Below are 23,601 nucleotides of genomic sequence, written 5' to 3' on the forward strand. Positions count from 1 at the left end.
ATCATTTACTTCTGAAGAGCTTCAAGACTCGCTACTAATATACCTATAAAAAATATACCTATAAAAAGCAAAGCAAATTACCTCATCATTCAGCATTTGACAGAACAGCCCAAGAAAATACCCTAACAAAATAACCAAACCACAACAGTTCTTTCTCAGTTACTATTCATCATTCCCTGGCCTTCATTACACTAGCATCTTAAGAAGCCATTAGCTATTAGAATTATTTGGCACAACTGCATTCACTGTGCACAGACATGATTTCGGTGTTTGAGCTCATGAAAGTGAAGCACAGGAAGAACATAACCAGCTGATAACACTTGCTGTCATCCGCTCCTTCTCCCTCAAGTGCAGAATCATGATTGAGCTCACGTTTATTAAGATGAGGCTGACTTGTCCCTAACTGGCCATAAAGCTTCCATCTTGATAAACACTAGAAAAATCTGTCAATGTTGACTCACTCCTAGCTCTAAGCAATCATATCAATTCCTAATTTTCAGGAGTTCAAGCTTCTCAATAATGAAAAGACTATTCCCATTGATTCTACACACACCACTTGACTATGCACAAGAGAGAGCTTATGTCAACATCATTTCAATACTGCCTTTTTATTTGTACTTCTGTTAATCAGGATGCAAAGATCAGTGCTCGTTTCTCCACAGCTCCCATAGGAACTCTCCAGGCAAAATCTGATAAACAAGTGCCTGCTGTATAAAATACTCAGTCCAAGGACCAGAGCTCCACAGGCTGATTCTTAAATTGGTTTCTACTGGAAAAGTCAGCTCAAAGGCTTCCAATGCCGATTTGGGAATTTCCTGTAGTAACATGAAGAAAACTTTAGAAGTAAGTAAGAGCACGCAGCTCCTCAGACAGAAAACATAAAAGGCAGCATTTGGAAAGCCACAGGTTGGGATGAAAGGAAGATCTTGTCTATCTTCAATAACAACATTTATAACAAATTTAAAATATCCAAATTTAGTGCTTGGTATTAACCTAAATTTGCTTAAAAAGAGAAAAATGAAGTTAATGACCTCAGAAGGTGTCTTTTTTCCCCCCTTAAATGCGACAGGGAAAGAAATCCCCAAAGTCCATACTATCATTTTTAACAGAGGACAGAAAAATCAAACCAGTTTCTAACAGCTTGATAACCCCTGAAACAAAACAAACCTTTCATCCTGGCAAAACCAAATCTTTATTCCTACTGATGAAGTCACCAGAATTTTGAAGCTGCTTTTGCAAACCATGCCAAGAAGAACTGAATTGACTGTCGCTGCCTGACATGTGAACAACATCCTTGAAAGCAGATGGCAAAATGCCACTCCTGAAAGAGATGTGCTACTTAGCTCCATTTGTTCTGAAATGGAAGTTGTGAGAGTTGTTTAAAAAGAAGGAAAAAGAACATAGCAGTTGAAGAATGCAGTAGATAGTGGTACAGATACCACTTCACACCAGCACATATTGGTTACATGTTTTATGATCTTCTCTTGCCATCTTCAGCTTTTTTAACCTATAGCATGAACTTCAGTGCGATGATGGTATGATGAGGGGAGTGCTAGAACAACAGATATGAGGTGACAGGACAGAAGAAAGGCAAAGAGTCTTATGAGATTATAGAAGAATGTAAAGAATTCTCCAGTCCATTATTCCACTTTGTTAATGCCTTATGGGCTATCTTCCTATACTTCTACAAAATTCCTAGATCTTTGCTTAAATCCTTCAAAGTCATGGATCACATTTTTACCTGGACTACCATACTGAGAAGTTTGAAAAGTAGCAGCTCCCTACAGACTTCATGTAGGTGTTTTCCCAGTACCTTTAAGAACAGAAACCATCCAGATCTTAAACCAAAGTGCCACAAACAAGAACAGAGTTTGAAAGAACTTAAAACCCTACAGAGAGTGGTACTTGTATCTTTTCCAAACTCAAATCTCTCTTATGTTTTATGGTGGCACACAATTAATCATAATCACCATTCATGCATTAATTAGAAAGCAATGCAAAAGACATGATAGTCAAGAATACATCAAACAAAATGTTGCAAGAGTAATGGATTTCTAGCATAGCTTCCCTGGAGAACAATTAGATTAAAATCTCCTCAGATGAATAAGAACAAGAAAGAAAACAGCTAAAATAGAGCTAGTACAAACAAAATGATTCTGCAAAATTTGTTTTGCATATTATATTCAAATTAATTACGTGTGACTTTCAAATAACACAAAGCATTGACAAATTATGTTGTAACAGCATTAAAAAAATTAGGTGTTGATACCTATTTCAGCAAAGCCATTGGGAAGGCAGCCACTCCTAGAAATATTATATTACTTTTGGAACACATAATGAGATGCCTTAAACAATAATTACAGCTTTGTGTGCCCTAAATCTTTCAGAGAAACTGCAACCACATCCACTTTCCCTTTGATCATGCAGTTTTTCCTGACTTCATCTGGATTTAATTACGAGAGGTATGTTTGAGCTGTCAGTGGTACTCTGCTTCAACAAGCTTCGCTCAGTAGATCTGATGGTTACTTCATCTAGATAAAGTTTTTTAGTAAAATGTGGAGAAGAAAAGAGAAGGATCTCCTTATATTTCTAGGTTTTCTTTAATAAAGCCAAGTCAGAAGCAATCATTTTCTTGTTTGTAGAAATCTCAAAGAGTTCAGATCATGCGATGTTTCAAGAGGCCAGATGTAGAAAATCAAGGAGCAAAAGCAATGATTTTGTTACCAGATAAAAGAGCATAGAATATATTTATTCAAATTGAGATTGGTTTAGTGCAAACAACTGTTGTAATGAAATGTTCATAAACTCAAGCAAAAAATGAAAGTGAAAAATAACACTCATCTTTAGTCGTCTTTGCACCTAAACAGTATTTTGAATACCAGCTGCATACTTAAAACCACACATCATATGTGATCTGCGTGAAATGGTGCACATCCTTTCCCTCCTCTTTTCTCTCCACATATGGTTACATAGTTTTGGCATCAATAACTTCCTTAGGCAATGATCTGCTTGGAACTCCCCACCATATGCACACAAACAGCCTTGCCCCAAATGACTGGGATTAAAACAAGAAGTCAGGAAAGTGAAGTCATCCCACAAAACCATTCTATGATTCAATGAAATTTCTATCTCAGCCAACAAACATTTCAGGATATTTCTTAGACAAATGTCTAGTCAGACAGAAAAGCAAAGAGCATAATCACTGCGCAACTAAGATCTGTAATGGAAGTTTTCTATACTCAAACACACTGCTTTAAGAACATGAGAACACCTTCTCAGGGACATCCTTCCCCTCCAAAAAGTTGGGGCGTTTAATTTCTCTTGAGGGAGCAGAGAAGGAGAGTGAGCAAAAGCAGTTCCATCAACACCAACAGCTTTGTCTTATGCCAGTTTTCGATATTGAATGCTGCAGCTCCAGGGATTTGGAGAGCACATCCTCCCTTTAATTTCAGATTTTAAAGTAAGCATACAAAGCAATTAGAAAATGGATCTCTAATGAACTGTCATTCCAGTAGCACACAGCTCTCTACTAAAAGATCTTGTGCTGATCTGGACAAATTGGTTTAAATATATATTTAAGGCTGAAAGCACAATTTCCCTCAGGCAATTACCCACAATCAAAAAACCTTTAGATTTCAATGTACTTAAATGGAGTTTTGTTCATAACATTTTATTCTTTGGAATCTCCAAAACAAGCTTTTCCTCCTATTGAATTTTGATGTGTCTATGTAGATGATTATAGAAATAATTTCTCTCACTCGCTAGCCAACATATACCCTAAAAAGGCATTTCAGCAACCTTGTTAGACTTGTCATCATCCTTGTACAGCATCTTCTCTCAATCTGACTCAGTACCAGTTTGCAGCACAATCCTAGATGAGCTCTTCCAGGTATGGAACAGAACAGAGCTCCCTCATGTGGTACATCTACATAATCTCAGGGATTAAACAACCCAGCACATATCTACAGTTGAATGTTTGGATTCCCACAGATAACCCACTCAAATTTTTACTATGTCAGTTAAAGAATCCATGTTTTTCACTAAGCACAAAAAAGAAAGCTAAGCCATGTGAAGGTGTTAACTGCCACACAGCTCCTATCTCTTGCATATCATCACACCTCCTAGTTTTTAACATTTTACAATTTCTTCTTTTATTCATACTAGAATAGAATTTACAGGCTATTTGTATAGTCCTGTTCACAGGATTCATAGGAGAGCCCAGTATGAAAGAAGTCCATATCACCTCATGCCCCTTCCTATCAGGGCTTTCCTTAAAAAGAAATGAAGACCTGAAGGAAGAAATACACTGTCAGAAAGAAATTTGCTAATCTGCTTTGTATAATACCATTTTCATTTATAATGTTCCACAGTTCTTGTATTTTTAAATATTAACTTTATAAAAACTGTACCTTAGTCCAGACAAGTTAAAATTCAAAGGATCATTTTCCGAAGGGATTTGTTATTTCTTTTACTGATAGCAAGTCATGGTAAAAGAAATGAACATTATGCATTAAAACATGATACATTATGAGGCAATTTTCAAGTTCAATCCAAGTAATGATCTCACCTATGTAAACCTGTAGTTATCATCTGGAACACAGTGAGCATTTCTGGTTTTAAGAAAGATTAATCAAAAATAAATGAAGAAAGAACATACGATAATAAAGGAAGTGAAAAGCTCTTTAAAAAGCTATGTGTGTTGAAACTGGCAGAAGAACATCTTATAGGTGATTCAATTGTTTCTGCATATACCTGAATGAAGAAGAAAGTAAGAAAGAAAGAGCCCTTTAATACGCAACACTAAGGTAACAAAAAATGAGTGTTAACTGATCTGCATTTCCATCTGTGCTTGCTTCTTGATTTATATCTTATAAAAAAGAGAAGGTAGTAAGTAGCTTATCTATATTCCCATGCATGGTATCACACACTTTCTCAGAGTTATTCTCACATTACTAGGTCCTGATTAGTCCCCCAGTTTAAGCCCTTAAGGAAGCCCATAGTCTGTGAGATTGCTGTTGTCTCAAAGCAAATGAACAATATTCACATAACTGGTCAAGCACTGAAACCATGTTTTACTAATATCTCTCTGTTGGCTTATATTATGTTTTGTTCATAGAAAAACAGAGTATCTCCTGATGAATTATACAAGCCTGGGTAGGATTCCTTTTGCAACAATGAACATAAAGATATCCAAATACAGGAATATAAAAAGGGAATAAAGCCAGTCGCCAAGCAAAACCAGTTTTGTAAAACACTTATATTAGGACAAAAATAAGCACCCGGAATCATGCCTAATTAGACTTAACCAGTTTAAAGTTTTCCAACTGCTATTTTACTGAGCAAAGCACAGACTGGATCATATTAAACAATTACCATGAAATATCTGAACAGTATCTGTTATTTGATAGTACGTAATAAAAACAAACTAACAATTATTTTGATGCATAGTGCACCACAGAGGAAAATACAGCATTTCAGTATACCTTAAGGAAAACTTCATACTTTGTGTGATTAAATACATACACGCACAAAACCATTCACATTTATTCCAGAAAGCTTCAGTATGCCTCATTTCAGCTGAGAAAGAGAGGCAGTAAAATAAAGGAGATGGCTTTAGATTTGCAAATACCAGTGTGTTCACTATGGTTCAAAATAAACCTGCTACTCAACATACAAGAATCTAGGGCCTACAACAAGCCCTCATAATCCCACAGTGGCTATTTACGTTTACAGGTTTAATGTAGAAGACAGACTGACAGCTTCTTCCACTACTATTTCTCACATACCTACCTCTTAGTATCATGTTTACTCAGAAGAAAGAAAGCAGAGCATAAGAATGAAGGTTAAAACCATGCTCAAACCTCCGTCACTCCTCAACCCTCTTTTGTCAAAGAAACAGTTTAAGGAAAATACTTTCATGTTATAATGTGTCCCAATAGGTACACTGGACATGACCAAGCAGGAACCTATAAAACATTTTTTTTCTATAGGGTTAAACTCATCTTTAGTCAGAAAATCTCTCTCTTAGTTCTACAAGGGCTGCAGCTTAGTAATAACAGATGCTCAAAGCACATTAGTAAATAAATGAAAATAAAGTTTCATTTCAAACAACTAGTATAAGAACCTGTACAGACATTCTGAGCTAAGGATCATGACAAATTGATTTCTTCCCAGTAATTTAGGAAAAAGATAATTTGGGAAAACAACTAGCAACACCACCATTTACTCTATTAAATAACAAACCAAACCCACCTGGTTTTCAGTTATGATCAGAAAAGGAGACTCATTCTATCAGGACTGTAAAATAACTTGCATTGGTTCAGCAATATAGTTTTCTATGTTAACTTGCTATAACGATTGACAGCTTTCATCTCATACCCATTACGGTAAACATGATGGGATAATGTGTTGCAGGTCTAGAATATTTACATGCAAAAGAAACATGCTTATGTCAATGTTATGTGTCTCTTGACCTTCATGAATATCTACTTAAACCAAACGTGGCACCAGTCATGAAAATATTTCAAAGTCATTTTAGTGGAGGATTAATTTATTTTATCTTTCAGGGTGAAAAATGAGCTAAGTGAACAGATTAGTAAATGCCACAAGGCCACACTGATGTTTCTCAGTGGGAACAAAACTGAATATCAACAGCTGTATCATGACTGTCACGGATCAGCAGGATCTCCTAAAGAAAAGTTAATAAATGACTTACAAATTGTTTCCGTGTAATGCTGCTGCGCTACTCAGGACTGGGAGCTTCACAATGTGTTTCTGATACTGTGCCTTCTAATTGCAGGAGGTCCTGACCATACTCCTGACCTGCTGATTATCTAATTGCTAAGCTACAAAAAGGCTGTTCTGCACAAGCAGATCAGTTGATATGCTGGAGAGACACACTCTCTAAAGAGTAAGTAAACAACTTCAGTGCATTTGAGCTCAACATCAAATAGCAGGCTCCCCCCTCTCATATTCCCCATAGCTTAATAATGCCAATTGAATATATGCAACTAAACATAGCACAAATTGCTTGTAATCTGATTTTGAACTTGGCAGGGTCAGTTCTTCAGTAGGATTTAAAATGCTGAGATGCTCTGAGCTTGAACAATTAGCAACACAAAAATGGAAAAAGAAAACTCTTTATTCATTGATGTCCTGAATTTGCTCAAAAAACATCCAGTTTGGAAATGCAGATTAAATGTGTGCACTAATTCTTCCTCTCTTCTATCACAGTGCTTTCAGAAGTGGGATTTTGTGCCTATGCTGATGAAATACATCAGACCTTCTAAGAATTACAAGCACAATCAGTTCAATCAAGTGTGTCTTGGTTGCTTTAGCATACCCATTTTCAATATGATGTGAGTGTTCAGAGACAAAAGGATTTTAAATGTATCCTTTATAAAATGATACACTGCTGATTTCCTTTTCCGAAGTGCATTTCAGTGGGGCTTCTTCTTGTATATGGGGCAACATAAAATAATGCATATTTGGGACATACACATATGGTGGCTGTCAAATAGCAAAGCAACTCACTGAAATCCCAAACCTGGTACTCAAGTCACAAATTTAGCTTTCTTAAAGGTACATGAACTGAAGAACAGAGCATCCTGGATGCAAACTTTAATGTAAACCAACCACATGATTTTTTGTTCTTTACTCATTACATCAACCTAATGAAAATTAGAGGAAAAATCTATAAAATGTGCAGAAAAAGGTAGCATTTTAAGATCTCATTAACATTGACTTCAAATTGACCTGGGGAGCGGAGGTGGGAGGAAATAGTGTATTCCTAGTACTTAAACGTACTTTCTACTTCAAAAAGTTCCTGATAGCATGAGCAAATTATATACTTGGGCATGAACTATGAATACAGAAATCTAGAGAACTTAACCATCAAACAGGAAAGAAAGTTGCTTTTAGGCAAAAACAGGGCTACACATTAACCTATACACCTGCTATTCTAAAGAGACACAGGCAGAAAAAGAACAGAAAGCAAAAAAAACTCACACTCAAATATGAAATGAATTGTCAAATAAAAGACGTACAGCATGACAGGGCTTGTATTTGCTGCTTAAAGCATTTTCCATATAAAGAATACTGAGAATGGCTTAAAAAGAAGGAAAACATGTTTAGAACTCTCAGGGTGTACGTGGAAAGAAAAGGTTTGCATCCTTTTGTCATGTTGACATTTTCTTGCCACTCTCTAAACCTCGTCCTTCTGCCCTTTATCTCAAACCCTGTTCATCTTTCCCTCCACTGGCTACTTTCCATTCTTCTCTTGCTATATGGTCTTGCAAACATTCTCTAGCTGATGGCATTCTCACTTCCTTTTCTGTTATTATACGTATCTGACTAGAACAGAAAAATGAACTGAAAGTGATCAGAAAAGAAGCCCCACAGAATCATGGCTTCAAAATTAATTCCATTCACATTTCTGCTTCAGAAGTTCTCAGCCCATATGGGCCTGTAAGATTCAGAAGTCAAGTAAGAAATCAGCATAGGAAGAGCCGCGGTATGGGGTGATTTTACATTTCATCTGACTTTGTGTTTTTAGAGGAAAAGTGAAAAAGAAATTTCAACTGAAGAAAATCATTTATTGATCACTGTACTCTAGGTTACCCTCCTCTTGCAGGGGGGTTGGACTAGATGATCTTTTGAGGTCCCTTCCAACCCTTGGGATTCTGTGATTCTGTAGTTCTAATATACTGCACACAGTTGTATATTGAGAAGGTAAATGTAATGTCTCTCTTCACCAGGGAGGTAATACCTTGAAAGGCCTCTCTTTTCTTGAGCTTAAAACTTGTACACCACAAGTAAGTAAAAAGATATTGAAACAACAGAAGATACAGTTTAAACCCCATAAACTAAAACTTCATCAGCAAATAAACAGTTACTTTCTGTGCTATCCCTTCAGGAGGCACTGCAAAGTCGTCTTCTTCTTCCACTTACTATTTTTATTTAGAAAAAATAGGGCTTTTCTTGTATTTTGCTAATAGTCAAATTAATCACAAGAAGCTTGTATTTGAAGAAATAATTTAGCTCACACTTAAATGCAAACTACAAAAAGCACATATACTTCACTGATAACAAATAGAAGTCTCATTAAATGCTGCTGTACCAGCACTACTACCAGATGCTCATTAGAACTTGTTTATATTAGGCAAGATCCTAAAGCTCCAACAAGTTCCTAATTGTTTCCTGGGTGATAGCAAAGTTGACCATAGGATGGCCTCTTAAGAATCAAGTAAGTTCAAACGAGCTGAGTGCACCTCTAAGCAGTCCATCTTTCCCCACTGGAAAAACAATTAAAGACTTTAAAGTCCCACTGTTTCACCCTTTCCTCATTTACAAACAGCACCAATTCAGGGTGGTTTTCTCTACATTAGCAAGGTTGACCAACAGCTGATAGTTGAACACAATTTTCAATTGCTTGAGTAAGCATTTAATCAACTACTATTTTTTTCTGACCTAAGACTTGGAAAGAACAGCTAACATTTTCATCTCTTCAACTTGGTAAATCACTCCTCCTCCATTTCCTCTACATCTGAAGGTGCATTTAAATACAGCCATGCAAAAGTTAGTTAGTTCAAATGTAGGGCTATATAAAGTTCCCAGAAATTTCCCCTATTGGGGGTTATTTCTGAAAAGGCCCAGTTATGAGCAATTCAGATATTAACGTACATTCTGATGCAGAAGTGAAGGCATTAGCGCATATCAAATAGTCTGAAAAACAAAAACAGGCTAAAAAATGACATCTCAGAACACTCGCAGGGAATTATTTCTCCATAACAAGCTAGGAGGAAATCCCAAGTGTTAACAGATGACAGGAGTGTTAATGCCATTAACATTCTTTCAGCACTCCACGTCAGTGTGTAAATGTTGTCATGCTGCTCACTCTGAAGGAAAACGGTTCACAACGATTCCCAGATGCTGAGATTCTGATTCAGAGGATATATGTTTCTTCCCTAGCAGCCTGCTCTAACTGATTCTGTGGTGCAGTGGTTCAGACAGGAGAATTATCAGTTGATGTTTAGTGCACCTGCAATACCTAACATTCCCAGTGCATGGAAGTCCCACGCACACTTCTCCCCAGATCCTTTCTTTACAATTGAAGTAGATCAAAGAAAGAACTAAAAATCCCTCCTATTTAGTTGTGAAACAATAGTTATTATTAGATAGAACTATGAGCAAAACATCTATCCAGTGAGAATACAGCCTTTCAGGAAGGCAGCTCTTTTAGTTTATAAAAAGGATTTGGTTATGAATGGTGCTCCTTTCTGAAAATTCAAATCAGTTCACAAATGGCTGTTTCCAACTTAATAATATGATGAATACGTTCTGCTTTGAAAGTCTTTTCTCTGCAGTAATTTTTATTCTTTCATTCATAGTTCCCTTAATTTTTCAATTCTTTAAAAATAAGCCTTTAATTCTTCACATGGATGCAATCAGTTAGAAAAGCACATTTATTGAGTTTGCACCAACAAAGGGTTGGCACCATTTATTGCTCTCGTAAGGAAAAGACTTTAATATGACTGGGCACGTTCATATATCTTACTAGAGTAAATGATACAGCTGAAATACAGAAAAGCTATATAAAATACTGATTTAAGGATATACCAGCAGACTTACAAGACATTATATAGATTCATGTAATATTGGTCACAAATTACATAATGGTCCAAAAGCAACACAGCAGAAAGTCCTTCTCTCCAACTAGTAGCATAACAAAAAGCACCAACCCAATGCCCTGGGACCAAAGAGCCCTAAGGCTGACTGACTCTCCTACTTAGCCCTTCTCCTCAGAACCAAGCTCAAAGCTCCTGTCTGTTTTCTAGAGGATTAAACCTTTGTCGATGAGGGGGGTGTGCGCACATTGGGATGGATGAAGAGCTTGTGTTTATTATTTATGTATCTATAGTTCTAAATCAAGATTAATCAATAAATTAACTCCATACAACTTGCCCTCTGAAACAGCTTCTCATTCTGATGTCCCTAATCTTTCCTAATAACACTTAAAGTTAAACCTCATTAATCTGAGTATCTTCCTCAATCCCCAGCTAGACACTCATGTTTTAACATCACTGACAAGAAAGCAGCCTATACCCCTACGGCAAGTAATAGTTTTCCACTTTAAAGAAATCTTCCATTAGAGGCACAAACATTGAAATAAAACAAGGAGTGAAAGCTACATTCGTCATAGTCTGTAATTACTTTTCTAAACTGTTGAATCAGACTCCCCAGTGCTGCATGAAACTGGGCTAATTATAAAAGAAACCTCTCACATTTAAAGTTAAATTATTTACAATTTGATCTTCAAGTAACTGCAACTGAAGCCATGGAGCAGCTGATGAAAAAGTTGTCTCAAGAATCACGCATCAGTTACTTAATACAGCATGAAGTTCACAGAAAGAATATTTTAACCTCTCTTCTTCTTTTTCTTTGCTGTTTTACTCTTTTCTTTTCCTGTTTAACCACAATGTATTCTCCTTTCTGGTGCAGCACAGCTGTAACCTTCATTTTGAACTGAACCATTTCTGGTGGCCAACCATACAGTTCAGTTTCGTGATCCCAATGACTTCAGAGTGCTACAAGCACTTACTTAGGCAATCACAATCCCAATTAAAGCCCAACAACAAAACAACAACTATAAAAATAATTCCAGAATCCCACAGAAGTATTTCCATAACTCAAAAAGCCCACAGCATTCATTACAAGGAACATAAGATTTCCCAGCAAATAGTGATCACGGAAGTTTGAACTGCATTGTTAATTGAACACAAGGTTTCTCTACAATCATGGTGGCTGGGGCAGATTTCTGATACAGAAAATGAGATAAATGATACTTCTTTTTACTCCTCATACCTATGAAGCTACAAAATAACTGAAATAGTTTGTATTTCAGTTTTAAGTCTATTTAGCTGAAGTTCAAGTCGATTTAAGTCTGTAGTTCAGTATTTAAGTCCAATTATTCGAAATTAGTATTTCAAATGCATATAAAAAATAAAACAACCCCACAAATAAAGATTGGGAACAAAAAGTCCTAAAGTGAAGAAGTGAATCCATTCTGTTACTTCAGTTAATTCAAGTAACTTGACCACAGCATAAATATTCTCACAAGGAGGAAAAGAGATCTACTAAGAAATGGGTCCAAAAAAACTTGAGCAGTTCTTAAAGTGTCATAGTGGCTAGTGACTGAAACACAAGGAGGCAAACCATCATCCTTATGTGTATTTGAGAGGAAAATCACTGGTACAACATATTAGATATGCAGAACTTACACTGACTGAATTTTGAAAGTCAAGACTCTATACTGACATAAAATAAATGCTTCTAGTTAAAAAGAAGCTATAAAGTTGATGGTGGCATTACTTGTTGAGATGATTCTATTTTATTCTCAAAATCAAATCAGATGGTCATACTATACCTGAATAATCAACCTATAGCTACACCACCTGAATTTCTTCTATTATATTCATTGAACCTTACGATCAGAAATAGAAAAAGCACCCTTAAGCAGGAAGACATACTGACTGCATTCCAGAACCAATTCACACGAGTATCTGCAGAGCTCTAAAGGAAATGATGTAAAACTGAATGTGCTCGTGTTATCAAATGATTTCATTTAGTTGCCTATAGTTTTACTTTAAATACAAACTCTTCAGATAACATGAGCCCATTTTCCTCAGTTTGTAACTAATAAAAATGTTTTCAAATACCTTTTTGATATGTATCAAGTTAGATGGCTGCAGTCAAAACTGCATGAATTGAATTCTGACAGCTTTAATTCAAAGTTTTTTGATCAATGTGGCATATTTACCTAAGGATATTGCTTCTGCAGTCTCCTGCAGTTTTTAAAGCAGACTGTGGAATAGTAACACTCTTCCTGTCTTTGTGCTTAATTCCTATGGTAGTTTTCAGTTAGTTTTAAGCATTCAGGAGTTTCATCAGTAATATGCATAAAGATGAAAAACTTTATGCACAATGAAATAAGAAAAACTGATTAAGTGAAATCACAAACTGTCCTGCTAAGGAATACTGCAAGGAAAACTCCCTACATCAGAATAGAAAGACTTAATTCTATTCGTCTTTCTGTCTCTCACAATAACAGGAACATATTTACTAAAATAGGTTAAAAAAAATAAAACAAAAAACTTCTTTCATAGTATTTCCATCTATATTATGAATACTAATTCATCTGATTATTAAGAATTAATATCATGAACGACATTCTTATTGTAAGTGATCTCCTACCTTAGGACAACACCAAGCCATGCCTCTTTAATATTCCTGAAGAAAGTCTCACCCACAGTTAGTGGTAAACAGCTTTGTTAATTAGCAGGAAAGGGAAAAAGAAATTAAGCCTTTAATTATGGTAGAATTCCTGCATCCTAAATCTCTTTACTGAGAGATGATTTATGTTCAGGCACATCTCAAATTTTCTGAAAAACTCGAGGAGTTAGAGCAATGTTCAGCTCGAAAATCTTTAGTTTCTAATCTCAATATGTGCTATCAATTCTTCAAGAAGCTGATGGAAACAACAAGTAATACATACTGAAGACTAATACATGAGAGTAGAAAACTTGAACTACTCAGTGATAAGCAGAAACAAATTTCATCACTTGATAAGACTGGTGATGACTTTCTAAAAACAAACAGCACCATTTATCAGGTCATCTATTAATCATGAAAACATATATCCTTCAGCACAATCAGTTCATTTCTTAGAGCCTTATTTATTGTCAAGCCACCAGATTCACTAGTACGATAAAAGCTGGCAGACACCTACAGTTCAGAGTGCCTATTTTAATTACCAGGAATTGGCAATCTGTCTGGGACATCAATGTAGGTGCAATGAAACAAGGCTGCCCAGGAAACCTTCGGCAGTTAATTGCCAAAAATCCCATAGGATCTTCTTATTTTTGCCAATATAAAAACATTAATACAGTTATTGTTTCACTTTTGCACTGTCAGACAATCTCTCTTCTCTAAGAAACTCAGGTGATAAAAACTGCAACACAGAAGAAGGTAAACGTTTCCTATTTGGTTCTTTTTCCTCATCAAATCACTGGAGTGATCCCAACCATTTTTAGAAGCACAGTAAATACATAGACAGCAAAACAACAAATGGCAAAGAATTTACTCAACACAAGTGAAAAATAATGTATATAACCTCTAAAACGGAGCTATGAGAAATCATGGCTGCAAAAGTATTTCAAGATGCTGGTTCCATTTATGAGCAAAAGTGGGACTTGACAGTATTCAGCCTACGTGCATGACGACAAGGCAAAGGACAATTACAAGGCAGTATTATAAGATTTTCTGATGTGAGTGAATGTATGTCACAGGAATAATAAGGTTTTTTTAATAGCAGAACTGATAAATGTGATTATTAACAAGTCTCTTAACCTTGAAAATAAGACAAGGTGGAAGAGAACATGTAAGTAACAAGAGACAATTTTCCACTTAGTCATGAATTGTCTTCCTTTGGATACTTTTCCACTCTTGTCAGAAACTTAAATCCATATAGAGAAGATATTCAATATCTTCTGGTGAATTTCTGTCACTGAACCCATTCAGATGGTTAATCCCACTAGAACTTACTTTCCAAACAGACAATAGTTGGGAGAACCTCTTTATTACATCTACCTACTAAACACAATAAGCAGTTATAAATGGCTCTGGACATCAATCTCCTCTTCATTTTTCCTTGATAAACCCACAAACCCATGACATATGACTGACATTCAACATGTTCTGTTACGCCCTTCTCAGCACTAGAATAAAAGCTTGGATGCAAAGACCTAAAACTTATTTTCAAGTGCTGTAAATACTTATCCATGCAATCAAAACGTTCAGCTCACCAACAAAGACATGCAAAAAGGATATGCTCATCTTCTCTACAAACTTATCATTTTCATCTTGTGTTTTAGGGAAGTTCTTGATGTCGTTTTCTAGGCGCTGGATCTGATGGTTCATTGAATCAAGGTTGCTCTTCAGAGTTTGGGCTGAAACTAAGGAAAAAATGACAATGAGGAAAAAGCTTCCACATTCCAGAAAGGCTACCATCATAAATGGAAAAAAAACAATGTCAGCACAAATAGAATGATTCCATTAAGCAGACTCACATTTTTTCTGAATTACTGCTCATAAAAATCCCACTCTTAAAAACTGAGTTCAAATGACTCCACTTCTATTTAAATTTATTGGTAAAAATTCTAATATTTCATTCTTCTAAATCTAATACAAAGATTAAAAAGTAACTGAGCTTCAGAGAGATTTTACCTTATTAATGCATGTACTTGGTTAAATGAATGATCTTATTAACTCATGCACTCTGTTACAGAAATTATTCAAGGAAGAGACACAGAGAGAAGATCAAATAGTTCTCTTCTATTGAAATTAACTGATTTCTAGAAACCAACAGCTGTGAAACCCTCTGCTCATCTTAAAGGTAGGTCTGAATAATAAAAGCTACTGATAAGCAAAAAAAGAAAGAAAGGACTCACAGTACAGCACCAAGAAACCTCTAAAGAGACTGTTCACTCTGTCATGCTATTCCATGTAAACCAATGTTTCTGTAACTTGTAGTAAGCAACCACTAATTGATACCTCATGAGAGAAATCTCCACTGGAAATCATGGCAAGACAGTTTTGAATGGGAAGCAATACCATACTACAATGAAATTCTAGACCTTGATGAAAAGTGACAGTCTCCACAGGGAAGCCCTGGGCACGCTGTAATATTAAAACAACCCGAACCTATAATATTGACTTTTACGACATGATCCATACAGTCCACTTATCATTCTCAATTTAATCATAAAGAGCAGTTTGACAAGCACTTCTTCTCTATCTAAAGATTCATTTTAGAGGCAAATCCCAGCTTTTTCTCCTTGTCTCCCATTATGCAGGTTACAAATATGAACTTCTAAGAACAAGCAGGCAATCTCAACACCACCTCTCCCCAAAGAGCTCAGTAACATTTGCATCATTTCATGTCCCTCCTCTGAGTACACCATATTTCAAGTATACTCTGTTTCAGAGCTGACTTACACCCTACAATTACTTAATCTTTAGTGACAGTACATATAATCCTAGTCAATTCTTAAAAAGACAAGGCTACAAACAACTTCTGATGTGTGGAACCAGAGGGGAGAACATCCAGCCCATTATCTACCTTTTAGTAATCACTGACTGCAGGCAGCTGCTCTACAAAACTAATGCTGGAGTTGTACATCTCAGCTAAGCCAAGGATACCTTGTGTACTCAAGATATCATGACTTCTTTTTAAAGGGGCTTCCACTTTAATTATCTTCCAATGGTGACTGGAAAGTTGCAGATTATGTTCAAAGGAATCCTTTATTTTCTTACTGTCTTGTACTTTAAAAACCTGTGCTGGGACTATGTGACATTTGAAAAGGAATAAAAAAAGTAAATAGGAAATAAGAATCCTATAAAGCAGGAAGCTGTTCTCAGAGCAAAATCAATTCTCTATTTTTGGTAAGTAATGGTTCATATCAGCCATAACAATGTTGTAACTTGTCACAAGCACATTCACATACCTAAGGCACCAATACAGCTATTACAGTCATAATCTTGATTTTATTTCCAATTTCATCTTTTCTATTGGGTACCAATTACTAACTAATCATGTAATCTTAGAATTATAATGAAACAGCTTTTTAAGTTTAACTGAATGGTTGTGGAGGAGTAATAAATCTATACAGAGCACAGTATTAACGTAACATTCAAGAGTTAACCTGAAATCAAGCAGTAAAGCAGTTTAAATAACAAACATTGTCAAAGCTTCTAGGTTATGGCTGCATTAGTTTAATCATTTGATATTATTGTCAGAAATGGAGCACACATTTTTGCTTCAACTGGAAAACCTGAATTACTGAAATATTTTTATAGGCTGTTATGTGGCTGGCAAGGGAGACAAACAGCACTGAAATAAAATCCTAGAACTGAAAAATAAATTAGTAGAAAGCAAATGGTAATTTTGGTGCTAAAAAGAGTAGCAGCTTCTATGGCATTTCTCAAGTAAATAGGCAACGTAAGAGATAAAGTTGAACTGTTTTCAGCAGTTTTGAAATATTTAAATGCATGACCACTTAGCAAGAGCAGTTTATTTCCGTTTGAAATGTAAAGTGTAAAGGAATTCAGCAAGCAATGGCAAAGGAGAATTTTTAGTCTCTGTCATTAATATGGAAGTAAAGTATTTTCAATAACTTCATTTTATAAAACTAAGTTTTAAAACAGCTCAGACGAGGTGCCCCTGACTTTGACAGTACAAAGGAACTCTATCTAAGCAAGAACACTGTATTCAAAAAACTCTTCTTCCCATAACTAACTTCTAAATTCCCACTAAATTACCAAAAAACCACTGTGAAATAGGCTTTTTCATTCACTTTATTTTTGTTTTGCCCAGCCCAGACAAAGCCACAAGTTGTGTTCAAACAATTTATGAAGTTATTGTTCTGCAAGACAAACTTAAGAAGACTATGGAACAAGATAAGATATTTATATATACACACAAAACTATAATACATACACACACACTATAATATCTGCCTTTCCTCCCATGGACTGTTTTATTAGAGATTTAGTACTTCATTAATGTGCAGATGAGGCACTGTGGACACTTTTTAGTCTTTCAGGGAAAATGATGCAAACTTATTAAAAGCTTGGAAAGATTTAAATTTATGAATGCATAAAATCTACTTGCCACAAAATGCCATTTCTTTGAAATCATTCCATAAATGCACGTACTGAACATTATACTCCTCACAGCCCATGATCACAAGGCAAAGGCTTGTCCACCTTCAATTTGCCCATCATTCCACATGAAAATTAGACAGTCTGGTATAACTAGCCTGAAAATCTACATGAAAGGTAGCATTCAGTCTTCAGTGACACATAATTACTCTCAAGGCTATTATTGGGAAAGCCTCTCTGTAGCAGCAATGACAATTTAATGTTGCAGCAGGAGAGCACAACCAAATAAATCCAGTGCACAAGTATCTCATTTCAAGATAGCAACAACAAGACAAATACTGAAAGCTAGTAAAATAATGGGGAGGAGGGAACCTAGTCTGCAATGGTTTGGGTTGAAGGAGACCTCAAAGCTCATCCACTTCCAAAACCCTACCACAGGTAGGGACACCTTCCACTAGAGCAGGTTGCTCCAAGCCCCATCCAACCTGGCCCTGAACATTGCCAAAGATGGGGCAGCCACAGCTTCTCTGGGCACCCTATCACCTTTCTATAATATTTTCCTTCATTTTACTATTTTCCCTATATTAATTCCTCCTTTGTAAAAACAAAATAAATCCCATCCACTTATTTTGGAGAAAGCAGTTGCACAGACTGCACGCTATGGAAGGCTTAGTGAATGTCTGGTAGACCACTTTAGTCCTAACAAAATGATACAAGCAGTTAATCTCATGTTAATGTCAAACGCTAGCTAGTCCCCACTGTCAAGCTAAGCATTTTATATGTACAGTAATACAGTGATAGTACCACAGGACAGCCTAATCCTTTCTAAAGTAAGATTGCGTCAGACTGAGTCCTCCCCTATAATGAGGCAAAATGATACATTTTGATTAGGTGCAATGTCTCTTGCATAATAAATTTAAAGAGTCTCTGATCACAAAGCAGAACATGGATGTCCATAGCCACGCTTAGTAAAAACCCTAGTGAGAGCCAGTGACATGAATTAGTTCAATAAGAAAAAGCAAGTCTATGTGAAGCAAACGAACTAGTGGATTTGTAAGTCTAGACAGTATTTGTACCCATAACTACATTCCGAGCATAGTAATGATTACTTATTTCTTATTGCCTGAGGGCAGGTGGAAGTAAGTCTTTGACAAAAGTATGAAAAACAGCTTGAGGGGAAATGGGTGAGCAAGTACCTAATCTGCAGGAATTACAGTCATTGATTACTCAATTCATAGCACTAAATTTATATTTATTAAGAGAATAAATGTTCTGTTGGACTTAGGTGAATAGTGCCACTGCAGTCTACTTGAGGATTCTGTGTATCTCACAGTATGCCTCTATATTATGTATGGGTATATATATGGACATATACTGTCAGAAATAGATCTCACAGGTATACATATGTATGAATACATTTATATACATAATTTTTGTGTGATACAGGTGTAGTTTATGTGTAACTCATACGTATGTGTATATATATGTACATACATTTACATGTACATGCATGCATATCTGTGATATATAGCATAATATGCCTGTGTCACACAAAACAACCTATACTTGAGGCTTCATGGTTGAACAGCTTCAGACTTGAAAGCAGCACAGCTCCCTTAACGTGCTATTTCTCAAGTAATTAACATGTCACTGTTCATTCTAGAAATTTTTCATAACCCAGCTATCCTGTGCCCTGGACACAAGCTATGATCAATCACTTTGTCATATTCTGATATACAGATAAACCACTGTGCTAAAAAGGTACATCCAGCATTGGAAGAATGCTTCTGAAGAGCATGGTACACACAGCTTTGATCATCATTCCTCCTGAATATCAGAGAGGGAAAAAGTAATGGAGTGACCATGTGCAGTATTTCCTTTATCAGAAACAGTTCTTCACTAACTATGAAGTGTGATAGACCTATAACAAACTTCAACAATAAAAATAACTTAATACTGAAATATTTGTGCCAGGTAAGACACTGAACTCAATCATTAGAAATTCTAAGGAAGGTATTAAATCAACCATCCAGACAGGTGGGATCAAACTCTTAGGATTACATCTACTCACAGCTACTACTGATAACAAGCAAATGCTCCAATTTCTATATACAAATCCTGTGTTTTTAACAGAACTTAGGCAGAAGTGATGGATTATGGATAAGTACATTCTTAGGCCAGTGGTGTCTCAATTTCAAAGCAAAACTCCAACTACAGTGAAAGAAATTGTAAAGTTTATAACCTCTATTAAGTTCATAACCTCTAAAGAAATGTTGGAAATGCTCAGAGGTGGAGGTTCAAACACCTTGGGATCAAAGATTAAAAAACAGAGTTATTTAACTAGCTAGGGCACATTGCCACCCTCTTGCTCCAAAAACAGGTAAGCTTTCCACCACAAACTACTCATGCTCAACAATCGAAACACAATTTGCATGTCTAGATTTCACTCACCAGTAGAGTCTCTGCATTTTAGCTGCCTTATCACATACATGGTATGTGTAAAGGAAGGTAATGACCCAGCTATGCTTGAGCATTTCAAACATCTACTGTAACATCATTATCTTAAGCAAAGATAAAGCAATTGTGCATTGATTCTATTGCTCTTTCCATTTGCTAGCAAAGGTGAACCACAATTTCAAGATAAGAGCACTCAGTAACAAGTCCAGCCCCAAGTAGCTCTTAGCTTTAGAGTTTAATGAGAGATTCAGTCTAGGACACTAATTATCTTTTAGTCCGAGATGATGCTTAATGAGGCATTTATGTGCAGTGGCTCTAGACTGCCATATCGCTCTTCATCTACAGAGAGAAAGGAAGGAGACTCACCAATACTTATCCAAAATAATCTTAACTGGATCCAGACTTAAAATCAATGCAGCACAAATGTATATATGACCTTATCACATCTTATCACAAAAAGAAAATAGATATAGGTGATACCATTTAAGAAAAGGATGACAGTTTTTAAACACACATTTGGAAAAGAACTACACCACACAGGGTAAAACATTAAAACCACAATTTTGGGTATAAATTATGAACAAATTTTCAGCTTCTCAGAACAGTAACAGCAGACATCAACAGTGAGGAAACTGAATTTGAATTCTGCACACACTGAAGTGCAAATGCCATTATCAAGTTTGCCTTGACAAGTGAGATATTGGGGGAAGGAGAAAAACATTGCCTGCTAGGCCTAAAACCAGAGCATCATGAGGGGCATGTCTTCTTCTCCCACTGGAGCTGAGGAAATTACTCATAATGGTAAGTGCTCATAATGCTGAAACATTCAATATATCCACAGAGCAAAAAGAGAAGCTTCTGTGGGTAGCTTATGTTTAATATCAGCATACGTCCAGAACCGTACTCTGGTTTAAGGAATAAAACTACTTATCTCAGTTCCAATAATTATGTGCTTATGCATATGTTTTAAGAATAAAAGAATAATTCTGATGCACATAATACAACTTATTAGGGTATTAAGAATTGATTATAACTGACAAACAGTGCACCAAGAGCCCAAAATGCATTGCCATTATCACTATTGACATAAGCCAGTTGTTAAAATTCCTTTCCACAGCACAGCCCCAAGTCATTGATCTCTTAAGTCATATATCAGAACATGAAATCCCTGCCTGGCTTTGGACAGGTCATATTATCCAACTTATTATCAACTCAATATTTTTTACTACTCAAGATTAAATTGTCAATAAAAAAAAAAACAGTTTTCTGAAAAAGAAAGCACTCTGAGCTGTGAGAGTTCTGGTTGAATCCTGACAAGTGTTGTGCTATCTTCATGACCTGCACAAATTCTGTATGTGCCAACCTCCTGTTGCATCTGAGCCCTCCTGGCAATACCAGCCCTTCAGCTAACTTTGCAGGTTGAGTTGAGTAAACCCAATAACAGCACATTGTAGAATAGCTTTATTAGTTGAATGTGAACTGACTTTTCACACTACAAAGAAAATCTTTTAGAACACAGAACCATAACCAATGAGTGAGAACAGCACTGTGTTCAGTAGCATTCTCCAGGCTACATGGGTATCTTCTCCACACAACTCCAGAAACTCACCTTACTTTGATGTTAAATTAAATATAAATGTATCTCAAGATTTCAAAAGTTAGTTCTGAAAACAGCTTGTAATTACAACATCAATGTCTACTACACAAGCAGACTGAAGCAGAACTGCCTGGCAAAAGTATAAAGCAAATTCCAAGCAATGCAAAGGAAAGAAGCAACTGGACTTTTAAGCTCTATCAATCACATCCAGATTTGGAAGTATTAACTGAACTTCTTGAATATTGCTGTGCTTATTTTAAAATCCCATATTTTGCACCATCCCTATTTCTCTATAACCTCCTTTGCTTGGTTTGTGTATCAAACTGAATGGTGTCTGAACGCTGTCACTCATTGTGAAGTGTTTGACACAATACATTCAGTGGTACACGTGCAAAAATCACAGAAAGTAAGGAATACAAAGAAAGAGAAGGAGCAAACCTTTTGTAACACAGCCTATCTGCTGTGACTGAAAACTCAGAGAAGGTGTTGAGCAACTTCTTCCAACAGACCACCCCTGAGGCTCTCGACTTGCAACAGGAGTTTGGTCTCATTAACTGAGGTGCCAGCCAGATGTGTAATGCCTTTCTTACCTCAATAAAAGCGCAAATTCAAGAACAGAGAGGAGGAAAAGAAAGAAGTGATGCTCTGCAGCTTTCACCTCTCTCTAGTGGCTTGTACTAAGGCATCCTAAATGGATTACATAATTTGAGAAGTCATTTAAAACAGTCTTCAACTCCAAAATGGTTTAACTACAGCCAGAAACACTTAAATGCTTTCATTTCTTTAATAAGCAACAACCCATGAGAGTCATTCGGACTATTCCTTAATTTTGCCCTTGGTATTTAAACTTCAGGGAGGGAAGTGGATCCTTAAAACACGTGCCATAGAAAACAAATTTGTTTAATGTAGACTCCAAACTGTAACTTCAGAATGTGGCTTGAGGATTCAGAACTACAACAGTTTTGAATACACACTAGAAGACAGCCTCTAAATAAAGCCTCAAAATCTTCACAGACTGGGAATATTCAGTAAGCAATTTTGCAGAGTGAAAGGCAATCCAGAACCCCACTGAGTCTCCAACGGATCTCTTCCAGAAACTGCACCTTGGAACTATCACAAACACTATCTGTAAAGTTTTTCCTTCTCTGTCTTCCTCACTGACACATGTCAATGAAGGAGAACACATCTGTGGAAAACACTTTTAATGAGGTGATGCATAAACTACCACTGATATGCTGATGCTATATGCAAATACAGGAGTGTTACCAGAGGGAAAAACTCTTCAAGTATTTGATGTACCTGACTGTGTATTTACTCCATTTAGAAAAACACATTGGGAGAGTTTCTGACATTTCAATATTGCAGCTTATGTGAATGAAAAGAATGACAGAAGTCACTAAACAGTGCAAGATTGACTTGTGATTATGATGCAAAACACCAACTTCAGATTCTATTATAGAGAGAAGAGTCACAGATGCAGGCATTAAATTCCTCACGCCAGAAGACATTGTCTATTCTATACCCATTAATGTGCCAGATTGGGCAAAATCTGTTTCAGCAATTTAAACACTGCAAGGTGGAAGATACCACAGATCTCTCTGTAAAAACAGTTTCTTCTACCGCAATGAACTATAAAACTCATGTTTGACAGAAAAATGACTCCTACTTATGGGTATGTTTAAATTGCTATACTTGAAAGCAAAAATGGTACAGAATGTTTTAAAATATTTTCTCCACTGTAAAATTATGGCATTAAATCACAGTGAAGTACCCGCACAGAATTTAAACATTAAGGTTTTCTTACAGTATTTGTAATAATAGATTAAGTA

General features: G+C 36.1%; 1 protein-coding gene across 5 annotated transcripts in view; it reads right to left on the minus strand.

Moving 5' to 3' along the window:
- The window catches only part of DIAPH2 (diaphanous related formin 2), a 232,578-nt gene that overhangs the window by 107,847 nt on the left and 101,130 nt on the right, over nucleotides 1-23,601 (minus strand). For all 5 annotated transcript variants that reach the window (XM_034063587.1, XM_034063586.1, XM_031048216.2 and 2 more), the window contains one exon: nucleotides 14,887-15,011. In XM_034063587.1, the coding sequence (XP_033919478.1) occupies nucleotides 14,887-15,011 (125 nt within the window). The remainder of the gene's footprint in view (nucleotides 1-14,886; nucleotides 15,012-23,601) is intronic.

Source organism: Melopsittacus undulatus, chromosome 6, assembly GCF_012275295.1.
Source record: "Melopsittacus undulatus isolate bMelUnd1 chromosome 6, bMelUnd1.mat.Z, whole genome shotgun sequence".
Lineage (NCBI taxonomy): Eukaryota > Metazoa > Chordata > Aves > Psittaciformes > Psittaculidae > Melopsittacus > Melopsittacus undulatus.